Source organism: Prenolepis imparis, unplaced genomic scaffold (genome assembly GCF_030444845.1).
Source record: "Prenolepis imparis isolate NDT839.2.m4 unplaced genomic scaffold, iyPreImpa1.0 SCAF_7, whole genome shotgun sequence".
Classification (NCBI taxonomy): domain Eukaryota; kingdom Metazoa; phylum Arthropoda; class Insecta; order Hymenoptera; family Formicidae; genus Prenolepis; species Prenolepis imparis.
Window position 1 is genome coordinate 8,209,578 of NW_028141165.1, and position 20,183 is coordinate 8,229,760.

A 20,183-nucleotide genomic window follows, 5' to 3' on the forward strand; every position below is an offset into this window, starting at 1 on the left:
TATCATTTGTTTTTAAATCATGTTAACTTGTACGTAAACTTTATCTCCCAAAAAAGGTGATGAAGAGAGAGAGAAAGAGGAGAGAAAAAGTGATTGTTGCCAATATCTTAAGTATCTTATCGGCGAATGGAAAATGAATCCAGCGATATTCCACGGACGACAGCGTATGGGTTCTGCCGTCCATAAATCCAGCACTTCCGGCCCGTAACGGAAAGTAATATCGAAGTTCGTGTCGCCCTATCCCTGCGCGCGAGAGTCAGCTTCGTTTTCTCCTCTTTTTCCTGCGAGCGTCTTCGATCCCCGATGCTCTCTATAACCTGCCTAGCGCCCGTCTCGTCGCTGTCACCCTTTTTCACGTATGATACGCGATATATCGGCGCGAAAATGGCATCCAAAGCACCGCAAATTTATTTATGCGGGCGCATCCGACGCATCTCGGATGCAGGCGCATCGCATTTCACGTCGGGATATTATATATAAGCGATACGAAAGCACACACACATTCGTGTAAGTCATCGAATTCATCAAAAATTCCGCTAGGTGCTGGATTACAGGCTAATGAAAAAATGTAAAACATGATGCGAGGAGGTGCGAGGAAATAAGATATAGTAATACGATACAAAATTAATATGAGAAAAACTTGCAAATTTTTTTTAAATGTAATTTTAATATAATGTAATATTAATATATGGTATATATTTAATACAAATTAAGTTTATTAATATATATTATATTATATTAATATAATATACATATATTATAATATATTAATATAATAATTAATATATATATTTAATCGAAGATTAAATTTTATTAAATTGCCACGTTTGGGATATAATTTATTTAATGGACGCGCGCGATTAAACGGGGAAATACTTTTGATATGCTTTTTGATATTATTATCACAATTTTTTGAAGTCAGTATCGAAGAAACCTGCGTTTGACCAACACCGGCAAAATCTATCAAAATCCGATCAGAACTATTTATCCAAAGCTTGACCACGACAGCTTAAAGTGTAAGTCCGGCTTAAACGCTGAAGAGCAGCTTTCTAATCTCGTTTCAATCTCCGGGACTTAAGCGAGTTTGACTCGGAAACACAAGATCCAACGATGATTTCCCGTAAGCCGCTTTTCGCAGGTGAGAGAACCGCGAACGCAAATATATCGGATGTTAATTAAAGACACGTGGCAGATATATGTATGCGCGATATCGTTTGAGATATAAAATTATCATCCTCTAGTAAACGCGACACTCGGTCCGCCCGAGGTAATAAATGTTCTTACGTTAAGCTCTGCAAGTAATTACAGTGTACTTCCTGCTCCGCGGTAATATACCTATGCTAATACAGTACTGTGGCAATTAAAGAGCCATTCCAGCAAGAACATCCATTAAAATTGTACGAGATACTTGGCTTCCAAATAAATTATATAAAGTATCTCGAAGGACACTTGTCGGGGTTTAGCTTGATATTCTATCAAACTGTTAATAAATTAAATTTTCCGAACTCAATAATCAATTTATTAACTAAATTTAGAGAGAGATAGAGAGATAGAGAGATTCCTACGTCACTACATATGTTTTTATATTATTTTTAGGAAAGAAATAATATTTCACATTTCTTTTCTCTACATAAAACTTTAAAAATCTTATTGTAGATTGAAATATTTTTATTCTTACACGAGAAAAGTTAATTTTTGTAAAATATATATATTTAATAAATATATATAATTTTAATGAAATATACATTTGATAAAAATATATACAAATATACAACTTTTTTCAAATTGTATAAGAAAATTCAAGTTTATATATGTATGGATTTTTTTGCGTTTTAAAGAACCGTTTTATTTGGAATGTCACTTGGCACGTGTCGCATCGATAGCAATTCGTCCAATTTCATTCGCTAGATTTGTTTTCACGCGTAAGAAGCGAACGATAAAAAGTCGTTGCACGTTTCTGCCACGCTCGAGGGGACACGAATTCAGAGATAGCAGAATGGATGCAAGACACGAGCAACTCGGACCCTTGAAAGCTCGTTGCAAATATAGAGCAAGTGTATTTCCGAGAGAAAAAGACCGGGGAGACGTTCAAGTGCACGACTATATACAGGAGGAGACAAAATCAATGTCGCACGAGAGATATTGGGTCGAATTCCGTGACAGTTAAGTAGAACGAAGAGAGGAATATGTATATGTATATAAGTGAGATCTCTCGTAAACTGCTTACTCGGTCGGAAAATTAAGCGCTTAATCCAGAAATATAAGCAACATTTAAGGATCGATTCTATGCATTATATGTATTTAAAAAATATAGCTACCGAAAAATCGCGACGCCACTTTTATTTAGTTTAAATATTTCAATTACATTTATTTTACGTTTCACAAATATTTTGCATCAAAAATCGCGTGAGTTTTATTATTTCAAATAAATGTCTCCGCATACACATACACACACTTAGAATGCAAAAATATAATATAGTTGATTGCTCTGGCAGAGAGAGAGAGATATATATATATATATATATATATGTGAGTAGTATTCTAAATTGTATAACATCCGCAAAAAATATCTCAAAACAATGAAGAAGAAACTGTTCTCTTGAAATTGCCCATGATGAAAAATAAAATCGATACTGCGAACGGTGGCAAATGGATGGAAAATTTGCCTACGGAGGGGCAACATTCGCGTCGAAATATCGTTATATATTTCACAATATATTCGGAGTATATGGATTTTTAGATGCGCGGGGGAGCAATATTCCCGAAAAAAAAATTTACGCGTACCAAAAGCTCGCGCGAATATGAAGTTTTCACACATCTGCATCGCATATTGTGTCAAATAGCGAAAACAGAATCACCATCATAAAAGGAAATATCGTTAGTTGCTCTCGTTTCGCGAAATACGATTCGATGATGTGTTCTCGCTTTATTAATTCAATTTTTGCTGTCGCAACAGGAATTGCGGCTTTTCATTTTCGCGTCGTCCGTCAAAAAGAAAACGGATATCGTACTTGTATCGAAAAGAGATAGAAGAAAAAAAAAGGAGAGAAACGTGCGAGACGTTTCACACATTTTGATCGCATTTATCCGGCGTAGATGACTTTTATAAGCGACGGCGCAATCAGGCACACAAACGATTCCGCGAAGGACGATGGAACGTGTCGCGCGAATCGATTGATCGATCCATCGATCGATCCATCATCCGCTCGACAAGCGTCCCCCCGAGCTAATTCGACTGTCGTAATTAGCTTCGTTTATCGGTCACCGCCGCGTTCGTTCCCGGGCGCGGATGTAATCCCGGTGCAAACAATTAACGTTGTAACTTCGCCGGTGATTACCGCAATTTTCGTATACGCCGATACTTCGTCAAGCTGCCTCGCGGCGTTACGAATAAATAATCTCGCGCAAAAACACCCCTAAAAGGACGCGCGCCGATTTATTCTACGCGATAACAAGGACAATCGATACAATCGCGTGTTCGATCATTTTACGAGAGATCATCGAGTACCGATTTGTCAGAGAGCCGAAACGTGCTACTGATGTATGCGAATACACTGCTGTAAAGATGAACGGAATTGGAGCGAGGGATATTTCTCAGGGCTTTTGTGAAGATGAAAAAATTTTTAAAGATATACGGAGCGAGTAGTAAAAAAAAAGAGAAAGAAAGAAAAGCGTCGAATAATATAATATTTTGAATGATTGGGTCGCAGTACCGAAATCCAACTTGGGATAAAATGGAAAGAATCTTTTATTACTTTCTTTTATTACTTCGTCCGCGCAGACGCGAACGAGCATGGTAATTTTCGCGAGGAATTTCACGTAACGAAAAGCCATTGTGCGGACCGTCAAGTGAAACGCGTATAAGGGTAAGTGAGTGGTAGAAAAAGGAGGAGTTTATTATATGTGGAGGATGGGAGACAGACATTTTTCCCCTATGTACGAGAAGCGGAGATTAACAAAAACAATCCTCCCGAGAAAATGGGACGCTGAGGGACGACATGGAACATCCAAGGGGTCGTGGAACATCGATTGGGGTTTATTAAGAAAAATGTCGAAGTTATCTGGGAATGTGTGCATTATTAAATACGATATGGATCATATGAATTGCTATGAATTCGTGATAATAATTAATAATTCATTTCGCAATTATGATAATTTAAAAAAACTTATTAAAAATATTAGACTTTCAATTCCAATATAATTAATAATTCATTTTGCAATTATAATAATTTAAAGAATTATTAAAAATTTTAGATTTCCAATTTCAATACGACGCTGATATGATACACCATAAAAAAGTATGTAAAATTATATATTGATCATATCATCCTGTGTGTGTGTGTGCAATATTCTTAATACAGTGTAGTTCTGAATAAATATTGAAATTCCTTTTGAATCACGTATAATGAAGTTCGACGTAAGTAAATTCGCACAAAGTGTGTTAGTATAACTTATGCGTGGAAACTTCTTAATATTCCCTAAACTTTATCGTAATATTATTCCAGTGGAAAATAGATGCGCGTAATAAAATCTTTATTATACGTGATCTGAGTTTCTGTATGCGTATCATACAAGTAATTGCGGACATGAATATGAATGTACGAAATGCAATTTTTTTAATTTTTATGAGTCAAAAGTATTCTTTTTTTTTTTTTTTTAATTCTTTGACACTTTTTGGGAGAATATATTTTACGCGGCAGAGATGAGGCTCGATGATGGTTAACGAAAAAAAATGCGATTCGTGTGCTATGTTAACGAGCGTGTCTAGCGGAGGTTAACGACGTACTGTTCTCTTTAACCGGATCCGCGGTGGCCCGGCCTTTCCACTCACGAAGTTCAGATAACGAGGCAATTTCATCAAAAAGATAGGATTTTACGTGCGCCGTCGATTATACCGCTTCGATTAAAGTTGGGGTTAATTTAACTTTTTTCCTGGGACCTTCCCTGGGATCGAGTATTCCTAAGTTTTTCGCTCAAGCTTCGGCAGACGATGTACGTTTAATCACTATGTTTTATTTCGCGAAGCACTTAATATAGGTGATCTCTGATGAATTTCAAGGCGGAAAGACGACGTAATAAGACCTCATGAAAATCGATTATTACTAAATTATTGAAAGAATCATATTTAGTCAATTTACGATAAAGAATGTTATGATTTACCTTTTCTTAACAGAAACAACGTGAAAATAATATTATTTTAATATATTATTTTTAATATTATTAATAATATTATTTTACTTTTCTAAGGAAATATAATAAAAGGAATATAAATTCCATTTTATATTTTTCATGAAAGAAATTTTTCAGCATTCATAGTCATTTATAACACTTGTGGATCGTAATAAATTCTTAAAAATTCGTAAAATCAAAATGCACGACAAGAGTGACGTGCATTTTGATTATACGAATTTCTAAGAATCTTACGTCTTCCGTAAACATAATAAATCATAATTTGTTCTTCCAGTATAACAAGCGAAAATTGTTGCGTTCCCCCTCCTGTACAATTTATCTCAATCTTTTTAATCTATAAGAGATAACGCATTTTTTTATTACAGACTAATTTTTAACTCAAAGAAAAACTGATCGATTTTCTAAAATACTCCTAAATTAATCGATAATATTGCGAAAAAGTATCCGAGCTCTTATTAGAAGGAGCTCGTATTAGAAGGAGAACGCAATCGCCGTTTTCTAGTGCAATTTTTTTCACGTTATTATGATTTTTCTATGCATCGATATCGACGATTGTATCGATCGGGGACGAAATTGTCACGTTCATTCTTTTTTAGTTGAGCGCACGCGTTTGTGCGCAAGAAACAAGAGGGGAGGAAGGAAGTGGGACAGGAGTACGCATAGCGTAGTAAACATACTACTACGCGCGTACTACCGTTCAGTCGTATTATGAATGAGACGCGCGCTACAAAACTCGGAAAGATCTCGAGACTTGTCGGAAAAGATCAATATACATATACAAGTGTAAAATAAAATTCATTCTCATCTCGCGCATCTATTCTCGTATCGCGTGTCCTTACAAAGTACACGTATAACGCGCGTAGTGTGTGGAGTTACTATTGTGTGTAAAGATATATATTTAGATAAAGTATACACAAGAGAAAATATATATATATTAGAGAAAAGAAACTTTTATTCGCAAGTCTTTAAAATGGGAAAATTCTTCGTGCAGAAGGTAATTTGTCATTCTGATTTGTCATTTCGTATGCATGTAATTTCAAGATATGTAATATTGCAGTTTTCAATTTATTTCCATATTAATAACAAATATATCATTATGTAACACGCGTTTTATGAAATGTTCTGATTGCGAATATCGTAAAGTAAAATTCGTATGCTCTTTTCAAAGTAAAATATTAATTTAAATTATACAAAATACAAATCAAGTAAATATGTTCAATTATTTCACACAAATGAATATATTATTTCTATACATATATGAGAAATATCAATGAAAAAATAATATCCAAGGTCTTAAAATTTTAAAATCACGTGACTCTTAAAATATGCATTCTATAGAAATAAATGATGAAAGGGAGGAGGGATACAACAATGACATTTAAATAATCGTGCCTGCCTAATCGCCACGTGTGACTATACTAGCGTATCGAAATTATCGAGATACGCTCGAGAGAAAAAAAAAAAACACAAATAATGCCGTTTTATCATCGAGAAGAAGCCCACCCCCGATAGGTCGAGGGGGAGAAATGAAAGAGGGAAATCACTCACATTTCTTGCTCCTCTCGCCGACGACGGTGCCCGACAGCAATCCGAGGACGATCACCAGCAGCAGCAGCGGGAGCTGGGATACGCGCGCTTTTCTACGCCACGGCGCCGCCGTGGCCGTGCCCCACGACATCGCCGACATGTCCGCGCGTCTCAGCGCGCCTCGTCACTCGCGACTTCCGTCGTTGGTGCCGGCTTCCTCCTCGCCACCCCGCGAAAGGCGCCGCCGCGACACATAACCCCGCGGACGACGCGCGCGTCTCGCGCGTTCCTCTTTCGCACGTTTCCTCCTTTACTCGATCCCTCGCGCACTGCCGGGGGGGGCCAGGAGCCGGCGTCCACGAAATAGAGCGCAACCCGATAGATATATTCTACTCTCCAATATATAATATCCGATCGTGATATCGCGAACCAGAGCTCGGACGCGCACACGTATCGCGGATGTGACGTAATAAGCTACCGCGAACGAAGCTCGTCCCGCGTAATCGGCATCCGGCCGACCGTGTTCGACGACGGAGGTAATAACCCGCTCGGCTCCGCGGCTCGACACTTCGATGAGGATGACGATGACGAGGACGACGACGGCGACGATGTTCGCGCACTACCGTCGCGCCGCTATCGATCCGTTACCGCCGCCGACGACGAACAACCCGGTCGCCGCCCCCGCGCCGGAACCGGACAACTACCCCTCGCCGACGCGCGCCGCTATCTTGCGTCTGCGCAGACGTCGCATCTGTTCGAATTTCGGAACACCGCCGTCGAATTTTTTTTTTTTCGGATGCGAGGGGAAGGATATGAATAGATAGATCGAGATATTTTTTTTGTGCGGAAAGGGAAAATTAGAAATACATACGTATATATACATTGGTTAACGAGAGGGAATCTGAGGAAATCTTCTTGAGATTTTAACACGTGACACATTCTAGGTAGTTGCTCGTATTCTTAGGTCGCTCGACAAGAGAACGTGACTTTCATGGAAATGATTTACTTAGAAATAAGCTCGGGTTCTCTGAATATACATCTTCGAGTCCTTTCGCGTCTCTAAGTCTTCTCGGAATTCTCGTGTAACCTCAGCTACTAATAAAAATATTATATTCTGTTTGCTTCGTTAATTGCTGCGCAAAGTAAGTTAATAATTGAATATTACTTGCGCTTTTGATATACGAGAAATAATATCTTACTTTAAATTAAATTATACCTTACTTTTAATACTTGAAATATTACTTTTATTCGCAAGAAATATTCTAAAGAAATATATCTAAATTTTTTAAATTTCTTTTCTATCTTACTTTTAATATTTAAATAATATTTTATTTTTGCACACGTGTTTAATCTTTCTGTCAATGAACTTTAAATATTAGAAATATGTCAGAACTTTGCTCTGCCCGAAACAAAATACAAAAGATCTTTATTCCTCCTAAAATATAACGAGAAAGCATGTTTGATGCCCAGCAGTTGCTATAAAGAAATTGTAATCTGTGTCGAAAACATGCAGTTGGTATCCATACATTGGTGAAATGGTGAAAAATTTTGCATTGACAGAAAGATTAATATATTTAATGTCCATTTCAACAAATGTGTTAGGTGCGAATTCTCCATGGAAATTTCATATAAGCGAAAATCTATTTATCGAAAATCTATTTATATGCTGAAAAGATCCGATCAGATGTAAGTCGAAATGTCACGAGGGAGAGGATGCGGAATGTACAGGATCACACAATAGAAAAATGTGAATCCGTCTAATAGAATGGCACGAGGAATTTCTCGTTTCCGGTATTGCAATCGCTATATCGAAATCGAGGTCTCGCACAAGCACGACCCGATAACACAAATCGTTTCGGAGAAAGAGAAAGAAAGATAATTTGCATGTTATGCAATAGAGAGAGGACACAGATACGCGATCGGAAACGATAAACACAGCTTTCGGATTTTATTTGGTCCAAAAAGTTTCTTATATGATATGAATGTGAAATATAAAAAAATATAATTAATATTTTTAATAATTAATTATTTTAATAATTAATATTTTTAATAAAAAATATTAATATATCTAAGATATATATATATATATTTTTTTTATTTAATGAGTCGGAAAAAAATCAACATCCATAATTACGCTCTTTATCTAAACTGCAATTTAATAAATTGTAACCAGTTTTTGTTTATTATATCATATAACCATGATCGGAATAATCATATGCAATAAGCATATCGAGTGACTGATCAAGACAAGTAATTCGCGATCTCTAATATTGTATCGAGAAGTGGTCGATATTATTATCCAGCAACATCGGTGTAATTTCAGAGTTGTTGGTCGCGTAATTTAATAACATTGGATTTTTCATTTTCTTCCCCGTTTTTTTTAATTACGAAATGCGCATTCGCTGTTTTTGCTCTTGTGTGAATTACGTCCGAGATCCGATTCATCTTATCGCTGTGAGAATAATCGATCTTCCTTTGATAAGACAAGGTTAGCCAATCAGGATTACAAGGTGACTGTGATTAGAAACTATACCGGGTGACGTGAAAAGCGATTCTAATCTTCGCGACGTAAACTTATCGACGTGTTTTGTATAACTAATTTAAGACATGCTACCACAACAAGCTCAATTGAGCTCAATAATTGAGCTCAGTTGAAAGAAAATTGAGTTGGATAAATGCTAATTGCCCTGTCATATAATAAACAACGTTAAACTAGAAATTCAACGTTCAAAAATAGTCGCAAATTTAGATATTTTGCTTCGCTATTATATTTTTAAAACATGAAATTTAAATTAAATTTATTCTTGTGATATTTTGCTTCGCTATTATTTTTAAAACATGAAATTTAAATTCAGTCTTGTTTTAAATGTACCATAATTAAAAGGATTAATATAAATACAGAATATGTTCCTTTTACATTAATATATTCATAGTTTAACTTTTCGTATTTTATAATGTATAAATAGAATTTTTTTTCATAAATATATGAATCACAAAATATAGGAATTTAATATCATTAATAATTTAATATCATTGTCGTTGTAGAATTTTCAATGTATCGTTTTACGCGCAAGACGTCTCTGGCAAATTTTCAGATCATCAAAATGTAAACCTCGCTCGATGATCACATTCGATCTCAGCCGCGGAGATGCATCCGTTACACCTGATAGCGAGTGCAGCGACGTAACGCCGTGTCGATAACGTTATCGCTGATGCGCGATCATTTTTCTTCCTCGATCAAGGCCTGTCGACGTCATTCTGATTAATATTCGTGCCCGAAACACGTCCCGAAAATTCGTCCCTTTTGCCGGCCGCTCGATGTCACGTCCCCTGAACTTTAACCGTAAAAATCCTTGAGAAAAAACGAAAATCAGCATGCAGTCTCGAATACCTATATGTACACGTCTATCGATTAGTACCCTCTTGATCGTACCCCTAGACCACAGGCTGACTGATTGGAAAATAGTTTATTCTGCAAGACAATCTGCCTCGCGATGTTGATGCGTTATCGGCGCGCTTCTCTTTGAAAGAGACTCTATATGTGACTATATTTTCTTGACGATATGACATACGATCTGTCAGCTTATTTAGATTTAATTTCTCCAGCACGGTAAAAAAAGTCAACGGTAAGCGAATTTAATTAAACAGATAAAACATCTATTAATGTGAATTAAAAATACAAACAAGTGTATAAAACAGCTTATTTATTCGAGTTTAGGATTTTCAGATATAAATAATAAATCATATGTGTGCGTCAAGTGTTATAACATCGAAAAAACGCGTAAATTGATTTCGAAATCTAATATAGCTAGATATATATGTAATATCTCTCGTGCGTGTTCATGTAAACTTTTTCAACATTGCACATGTACCGATATATTCATATACCATAACTTCACCAGTTTTTCAGATTCAATTATTTCGATGTAACGATGATTTGAAACGATTTCGCGTATCGATTCCGAAATCAAATACCGTTACTACAAGCTCGAATTTCCAGCTTTTTCGAGGATGATAGTGAAATTGTCCCCCTCAACGATTAGCGATCCCAGAAATACGATCGCGGTATCGTATGAAAAAAAAAAGCACGAAAGAGAGATGTTGTCGAGAAATTATCGATCGACCAGTTGAGATAGCGGGAGAAAAATGATCATTCGCTTATCGCTTTCTTGCGAGAAAAAAAAATTTTCCTAAATAATTTTTCTTAAAAATTTCTTCTAAAAAATGTTTCTAAGGAGAAAAAATGTCTCCTTGGAAGAAGAAAGATAATTAGAAGGAAATGCGGTGAGATCGAACGACTTTTACTCCGTCGATTGAATTAATATGCCGGCGATTAGAATAATCGAATATTTACGTTGCGTGCTGCCCTCGTCCTCGTCATTAATCAGTGCAAGCAAACCGTGATGTAACGTTATGTACACGCCCTGTGTTTAATCGCGAGTCCCCATGCGAGCCTCGTTCGTGTTTGGCGCGAGTGACAAGTGCGTTTGTGTGACAGCTAATCCGAGCAATCTAAACTAATCGAGACGTTTAATCTCTCGGATATCTCTTCTAAATCTTTGCGCGTTACTCGAATAGATATCAAGAAGAACCCGAGGTATTCTATATTTAGAATATTATCGGGACAAGAAAAATCCCTTTGCTCTTTGATTAATTTAGGAGAGGTTTCGATAATGAGAAGTAATTGTATTTCTGTGCTTCATTAATAATATTGCAATGAATCTCTACGTATAGAATTATATAGAATATATATATCATATAAAAAATATATTATATATATTTGTATATATCTTATAAAATTATATATGTACATTATATAGAATGTTGAATAACACGAAACAACTTATCTTTCGCATGTAAACTTCTGTAGAAAATTGTTCTCATTTTTACGGAAATAAAATAAAAAGAAAAAAAGAAAAAAAGAAAAAAATTTAAGCAAAGCAACTATTTTTTGACGTTCTAAAAGTATGCTCGGTATGCCTTTTTATTGTATTGTTAAAATTTTCAGAATACTCGTTAAATGATTTGGCGGGGAAAAGATGGCGAGAAAATTCTTTCCCAAAGCACAATATTTCGGGATTACTTTTTATGTAAATTTTTTTCTCTCACAAAAATATTCCATTTATGATAATTTCTGCGAATTAATTCTCGCGTGTTTTGATCGCAACATTTATCTTTATATATACGAGCTAGCTCTCCCCTCTTTCCTTTTAGCCCCCCTATTTAGCAACATTGTGACGATACGCGATTATACGTCGAACAGTCGATACTCGACACGGTTGAAATTATCACGATACATACACACATACACGGGTCAACGAGTTATCGTGAATACAGGGCCTGTAGACACATCATTTCGTGTCAGTCGGTGGGAATCGCATATACACTCGTCGCGTATTTGCCAAATGGTCCCTGAAAACCAATAAATAACGATGTGTAAGATCGATAAAAGCGCGATATTTCGGGATACCTCGTGTAGAGGCGAAAACTCCTGGTTAAGCTTAAACCAACGGTTCTAAAGAGACCCCGAAGAAACGACGACGGATCAAATGGTTGGTGTTAATCGAGGCCTGCGAGTGTATACATGTTGTGTTGTTTTAAAGTAAGAAATTGACGGCCGATGGAAAATACAGACTCCCTCTGGTTAGTTCTATTTTTTTTTTTATTAAAATTTTAAGACAGTCTAGAAATAATTAAAATCAAATTTTTTCCCTATATGTCAAAGTGCGTTATGCAGTCCAAAGGAAAAGGACGAATCGCTAAATTTATGCTCATTTAATCCGGACCGTTTATGCAACCGGATGTTCTTACTCACTTAGCTCGAAAATGCATAAGCGCTTTTCATGTAATTCGGATGGAAAATACGTCACTCACTCACTTTTTCACCGCGTTTGCGCTCGAGTTTTAGCTGAGCTTGAAGCTTGAAGAGAATTATTCCAGGGAGCATCACCACGTGCTGCTTTTCAAAATGCGTACGCAACATTTTTCTCTATACGAGCGTGATAGAAAAAGGGAAGGAGGAGGGGAAATTTTTTTTCACGAGGATTTTCGCATATCGAATCGTGATTGCGCGCGAGTGATCGGAGTTTTTTGCCGATCGGATTTTGTAATTGGCGTGCGATCTCTGGACGGAGATAGAATCAAATCGGAGAAATAAAGAGGTTCGCTAACAATTAGGGACTGCGCACAATAAAAGAAATAAGGAACAGAGAATAAAAAATACACTGAGAGAATTTTCTCTTAAAATTTACTCTGAAAATCATGGTAATCGTGGGACAATATGGTATAGAAAGAATTTTAGGAGAATTTCTCTGATTAATATTTATCACAATAAAAATAATATTATCTAATATCACAATAAAATATAAAACATGTTTGATTAATTTTACTAAACTGCATAGTAAAATTAATCAAACATGTTTTATATTTTATTGTGATAGATATTATTATTTTTATTGTGATAAATATTAATCAGAGAAACTCTCATAAAATTCGATTTTCAGAGTAAATTCTAAGAGAAAGTTCTCTTTGTGTAGAAAATAGGAACACAGAGAATAGGGAACAGTTCAATATAAAACATATGAAATATAATTTAGTAACGCAGAATAGAGGAACAGAGCTAGGAATAATGCTAAGGTGAGGTGATGAAATTTCTCTATTCTGTATTATTAAATTACATTTCATGTTTTATATTGAACTGATTCCTATTTTCTGTTCCTGTTTTCTGTTCTCTATTTCCTGTTTCTCATTCTTTTTATTATGCACAGCCCTTAAACTTGTATATTTTAATATACAATATAACACAGAAATAATCGTCAAAAAGTTTTAATCATGTTCATGAATTTGTATAAATGTACATGAATCAGAAAAACAAGAAATTTTAATACTTTTATTTGCTTGGCATATATTTTTTAATGTTTTAAAGAAAATTATGTAATTCATTGTTTTAATGAAAAAGTTAACATATAAATAATTTCTTAATTCTTCTTTCTGAATTGCGCTCTCGTTAATTTTTGGTGATTAATGTACATATACAGATAATGTTATATATGTTACATGCAATACACTCACCGATACGATGCACAATAGCGAAGCCCTATAGTACAAAGCGTTGATCTATAACATAAAAAACACAAGTTAAATGTATACAAAATAGTTTTCAAAATAATTAATATTTGGAAGCGTCAATAAAAATGCGCAATTAAAATTTTATTTGTATCGTAAAATATATTTACTAAAATTACGTCATAAAAATTATTAAACTTTTTAATTATATTTTTTTAGATCTAAATTTATATAAAATATAATAAAATTTAATGTTTAAAAGGTAAATTAAATAAATATAAATTGTATAAACAATATTAAAATTATATACATATATATATAATAAATTTTTTATTATTAATTATTTAATTATAATAAAGTTTAATGTAATATATTTTTTTTTTCCTGTCAATTACTTTAAATATCTATTTTTTTATTTTATTCCAAATTTATTCTTAATATTAATTTATTTTCAACTTTATTTTAATAAAAATTTTTTTTTAATTTAAATAAATTTAAATAAATTATATATAATTATATAAATTATAGTTTATATATAATTATTTAACATATATATAAATTTTATATATATATATAATTATATATTTATTTATATATTTATTTATTTGTTTTAATTGTTTAATATTCTGCTTACTGCATGGATGCTCCGTCGTTGCCCGATGCCTCCACAGGCCTCCTTTTCTATTGTTCGTACTTATAGCGTCTTTTTGGCACTTATATAGCAGACACTCGCGAAAATACGATCACGCGCGCGCATTAATTAGCAAATTAAAATAATCGCACGACAGTTTGAACGACACTCCCGACATTAATCAATCGTACGCGACTTTATACGGCACTCCCGATTTTAATCGTACGAATATTTTATGCGCTTTTGTTAATTATACGCGACGCAGTGATGCCACCTGTAAAAATAATTATAAAGATTATAGTCTTTCGCGATTAATCGAATAAATTATGTAAATTATATATAAATTATATTTTGTCGAACAAATTAGATCTAAATATATATAAAATATGATAAAATATAATTTTCATATAAAAAGTTGTGTGTATTATTATGAGAATTTTATAATTTATTTATTAAAAAAATTATTAACAGTTATTAAAAGTTTTGAAAAGTAAAATATCCAAAATCCATCCTATGCATTTACATTATACATTCGTGTAAAATGAATCGTTATCGCGGAGATGAACGAGTAATTATTATAATTTTACAAGTAATTAATAATAAACGAAATAAGTTATAACCTTACTTTCGACACACACAAGGTTAGTCCACCGTTGCCCGATGCCTCCCCGAGCCTTCTCTTTCTCCTCCTCCTCTTTTCTTCGTACTTGGAGTCTTTTTGGCATTTATACAGCACAAATACAATCGCGAAAATACAATCACGCGCGCGCATTAATCAGCAAAATAAAATAATCGCACAATTTGAACGACACTCCCGGCGTAAATACGTTAATCGTACGCGACTCTACACGGCACTTCCGATTTTAATCGCGCGATACTTTGTGCGAAACTCCCGTCATTAATCGTACGTGACTTTTCATACTTGGGCACTCCCGCTTTTAATCGTACGCATATTTTATCCGCTTTCGTTAATTATATACGACGGATATTTGAGAAAACAGCACGCGACAATTATAATTATACGAAGCTACGATCCGCGAGGCGCGAAATTTACACGGGATGTCGCGGCGGGATGATGCCAACCGACAAAATACGCGGCAAGTCGCCGCAGTGATGCCAACCGACAAAATACGCGGCAAGTCGCCGCCGCGATGCCACCTGTCGAAATAATTAGAGATTATAAAGGTGCCTTTTCATGCTGACGCTCGACGCTCATTTTTAGCGTCAAAAGACGTCACGTGACCAAAAATAAAGATACCAATTCGTCAATTTTGGTCACGTGACGTCTTTTGCCGCTAAAAATGAGCGTCGAGCGTCAGCATGAAAAGGCACCTTAAGTCTTTTTCGCCATTGATCATTTGATCGAATAAATTATATAAAATACATGTTTAAACAGATCCAGATTAAATAAACGCCGATTTCATGCTACACGTAATTAATAAATATTGAGATATTGCACCATTAGACGTGTTCAACCTCTCACCTGTTCGTCGCTCACATGCGATACTTATTTATGCGAAACTCCCGACATTAATCGTATACGTAACTTTTTATACGGCATTCGCGATTTTAATCGTACGCGTATTTTATGCGCGACACTTTTTTTCTTCATTACATGCGACGAATATTTGAGAGCAGCACGCGATAACTAATGATTATACGAAACTACGATCCGCGGGACGCGACGCGAGAAATTCACGCGGCAAGTCGCAGTGATGCCAACGGTCTAATTAGAAATGATCACTCTTTCGCGATTAATCGATCATTGAAAAAATCGATTAACATAGAGCGCTTTACTCGGCGTGGCAAAAGTATTTCGAACAATATTTTGATCGACCAATCAGAAGAAAGAAACATTTTCCTTCTGTTTCAGAACGGTTTTTTTATAATCCTTTGCGATTAATCATTTCGTCGAATAAATTATATAAAATATATGTTTAAACAGATCCAGATTAAACACGGAATTTTATGCTATATAATTAATGCCAATTGTCAAAATAATTAGAGATTATAATAATAATACAATTGCAATAATAATACCGAATTTTCTTCTGGTATACTTCACTTATTTCGAAAAATAATGTGACAATATACATACGCAATGCTCTATCTTTCCTTTGAATCTCGACGGGGAAATATTAAATATTAAATATTAAATATGAATATTAATAAGGCCGTGGCATGTATGAACAATGTGAAACGGTTATTGTCGAATTCCTTTTCTAAACGCGATCGCGACTGGTATCGAGATATAATTCACACATTGATTATTACATTTATCGATTATTAAATTAGTGATAATAGACACGAAACTGTATTGTGATGATAAATCTTTATCGTTAATTATATATTAATAATATTCGAACCTACCGATATTCGTTGATGCGGTGCGCAAAATTTATGCTGTAAATTCATCGCAGTGCAATGATGCCAACTCACTTTAACCGATTAAAAAAAAACTGTTCTGAAGCAAGAGGAAAATATTTCTTTCTTCTGATTGGTCGATCAAAATATTGTTCGATACACTTGTCACATCGAGTAAGGCGCTCTATGTTAATCGATCTTTTCAATGATCGATTAATCGCGAAAGACTGATCATTTCTAATTAGACAGTTGGCATCACTGTGACTTCCCGCGTGAATTTCGTGCTTCGTGCGTCGCGTCCCGCGGATCGTAGCTTCGTATAATTATAATTGTCGCGTGCTGTTTTCTTAAATATGCGTCGCATATAATTAACGAAAGCGCATAAAATATGCGTACGATTAAAAGCGGGAGTGCCCAAGTATGAAAAGTCACGTACGATTAATGTCGGGAGTTGCGCACAAAGTATCGCGAGGTTAAAATCGGAAGTGCCGTATAGAGTCGCGTACGATTAACGTATATTTACGTCGGGAGTGTCGTTCAAATTATCGTGCGATTATTTTATTTTGCTGATTAATGCGCGCGCGTGATCGTATTTTCGCGAGCGTGTGTAAGTGCCAAAAAGACGCTAAAGAACAAATGAGGAGGAGGAGCATCTATATGTCGATGAGGAGGAGGTCCGGGTCCGGGGAAGCATCAGGCAACGGCGGAACAACCATGCGGTATGCAGATTATAATTAAAACAAATCTATATAAATTAATCTTGTATAAATATATAAATAAATTGTATAACTTATATAATTATTATTATTTTAGGTATATCGATCTTTTTTAAAACACGAAGGGGGGAGAGAGAGAGAGAGAGAGAGAGAGAGAGAGAGAGAGAGAGAGAGAGAGAGAGAGAGAGAGAGAGAGAGAGAGAACCACAGAAACCGCGAACGAGAAAATACTCATATCGACGCGATCCGGTATAGGTGCGACACGATGCGGGAAATGACGGATTATTAAATTAGTCGCCATGACGACCCGGTGGTCAAGGAAATGGATGACCACATGGGTCACCGGACAATCCAAGTTCGACGCGTACATTGAACGGTCAATCGCGACGATCGGTGCAGCAGAATGTGATCCACGTGTGCAGGTTCGGAAAACACCACGATCTTGTTCTCCCGGAAGATGTAATTAAAATCACAATCACAGGTGCCGACCGAATCCAGGTGCGATTTGATGAAAAATTGTCGGGCAGAGAAATAGCGACTCGATTCTTTGATATATCAGCCAGCGATCGTTTAGTGACTTGTTGACAAGCGTTCTTCATTATGAGGATGTCGGATATTATACTTGTCAAATAATTTCATCGGAGGTCGATTCGATAAATAATTATCACGTCGGATGAGCTAATAGATAGAGCGATATCGATAAACATTTCTCTTATTTTGTATAGGTATATTTAGATTTTTATAAATTTTTCTTGTCAAATACTAGAATGAAAGAAATATGTGTGTGTGTGTGCAATATTTATGAGAAAGATACAAGAAACTAAGTAGCTATAAATAGCTAATCAGCTTTGAAAAGAAATAGGTTTTGTATAATCGATAAAAGTACAAAATATAGCTAAAATAGATATTTTGCGGATAATGAAATTATTGATATATTTAAATAAAAATAAAATATAATATATAAAATAAATATATGAAATTAATAAATATAAAATTATAATATATAAAAATTGGTGAGTGCAAAAAATTGAATAATTTTCAAATAATATTGGTTTTCATTATTCTTGTAGAGATAAAATTTTTAATTATAAACTATTAATTAAACACATGAGTTAGTTATTGGAATTTTGGAGTTTTGTAAAATTGCATTTCACGTGAATTGCATTTTGAGTGGAAATTTCATCATTTGTTCAGCATAACATATTCAACATTAAGCGCATACTTAATATAGTGACGTTGAAGGATAAGCAAAGATAGTTTTAACGCTTGTATGAGTTTCGAAACTGTAAAGTAAAGGGACGTATATACATTTCTCGCTGGTTTCCGCGATTCGCATAAATGATTTAATATTTGACGTATTAACACTTCACCGACTTTGTATAGACCCCATTCGACCCCGGTTTTGTACTTTGACTCGTTGATTTTGATAAATCTAGCTTGTTCAAAATGATCACGAGTAGAATCAATGAAAAAACTCGAATAAATTTCTATAAGCAATTAAAATTAATAATAAAGCAAGGAGGAAGGCAGGTACATTTATTTATAGCTACGCATTTCATAGTGCAAATATTCCTCAAACACATTGTTTTGTAAAATTTCCTTGAGAAGTCTCTAAGTGTGTATTTTTATTATTAATTATTTAGTGTGTATTTTTTATTATTAATTACATTGCTTGTTGCTATTTATTTACTGCTTTGTGCAACAAAATGAAATATCTTTGCCTTATCTTCAGCTCCCGAAAGTTTGTCAGAGAGACGTATTTATTATCGAAGAATCGAAACGCGCAAGAATTTGACAGATCGAGGCGTATAGGCGAATTTATTCCGACAAATCTCGGAATTTTGCACAGAATCCCCATCGCGTGCGCAAATCGAGATACGAAAGCGTGCGTCAGATGTTTGCGAAAATTGCGCGAAACACGATTTCATCCTCGCTCACGTCAATCGTTCGTTCCCTGTTGCAGACGGAGCTTTCGACGTGATAAAAATCTTGCACCACATCGATTGGAAAACGTCAAGGATCTAGGAGGTGCGCCATGTTCTATCTGGACAGAAGAGGAGGCGCCGCCACAAAACACGACTCGTCTTCGTCAAACGAAGAGGAGGAGGAGAATTTCGGCTGGTTGCTGAACAACGTTCCGGAAATCGCGGTATCGCGCCACGGCAAGGATCATCCGTCATCCGGTCCAAGGCTGTCCTGTGTCGATTCGGATGATTCAGCGAACAGCCGCAGCTTCGTCCAGGATGTGTCGAGACAGGAGCAAGAAGAGAGCGGAAGCTGCTCGGAGAAGATCGAGTTGAGCTCGTTCTCGCGGGACGAACTGGAGCTGGATGTCGATCTGATTGAGAAAGACGCCAAGGAAACGGTGGACAAAAAGCATATTTATTTAAAAACAAAAATTTATAATAATATGATATAAATATAATTTAATACTTGAAGCGAAATATAAGAAAGATACGGCATTTACTAGAGTTATACGTCTTCGAGTATATTTTAAATTTTACACACATGATTCTCATGACACAATTGCTGCTGCGTTCTCGTACTTGCAGTTTCACTATGAATATATTCTTTAATTAATAAATAAATAAATGTGTGTGTGCGCGTGTAAAGTATCAGCGCATATTAATTTTGCACTTGTCGAATTCTCTCTGTTCATGTATTCTCTCTCCTGATGGAGATTTAATTTA

At 35.2% G+C, this 20,183-nt stretch overlaps 2 protein-coding genes and 1 long non-coding RNA gene across 3 annotated transcripts in view; 1 reads left to right on the forward strand and 2 right to left on the reverse strand.

The window, feature by feature from the left end:
* The window catches only part of LOC145938783 (uncharacterized), a 193,936-nt gene extending 186,558 nt beyond the window's left edge, over positions 1-7,378 (reverse strand). The window contains exon 1 of the mRNA XM_083042538.1: positions 6,739-7,378. Within this exon, the coding sequence (XP_082898664.1) occupies positions 6,739-6,877 (139 nt within the window). The 5' untranslated portion in view covers positions 6,878-7,378. The remainder of the gene's footprint in view (positions 1-6,738) is intronic.
* The window catches only part of LOC145938784 (uncharacterized), a 139,204-nt gene that overhangs the window by 115,408 nt on the left and 3,613 nt on the right, over positions 1-20,183 (forward strand). The window contains 2 exon segments of the mRNA XM_083042540.1: positions 19,457-19,514; positions 19,517-19,858. Coding sequence (XP_082898666.1) covers positions 19,457-19,514; positions 19,517-19,858 — 400 coding nt within the window.
* LOC145938857 (uncharacterized) lies at positions 13,812-15,580 on the reverse strand. Its single transcript, XR_014425748.1, has 3 exons — positions 15,039-15,580; positions 14,417-14,687; positions 13,812-13,833 (listed from the first exon to the last, which is right to left on the reverse strand). It is a non-coding gene; the product is annotated as an uncharacterized LOC145938857 (long non-coding RNA).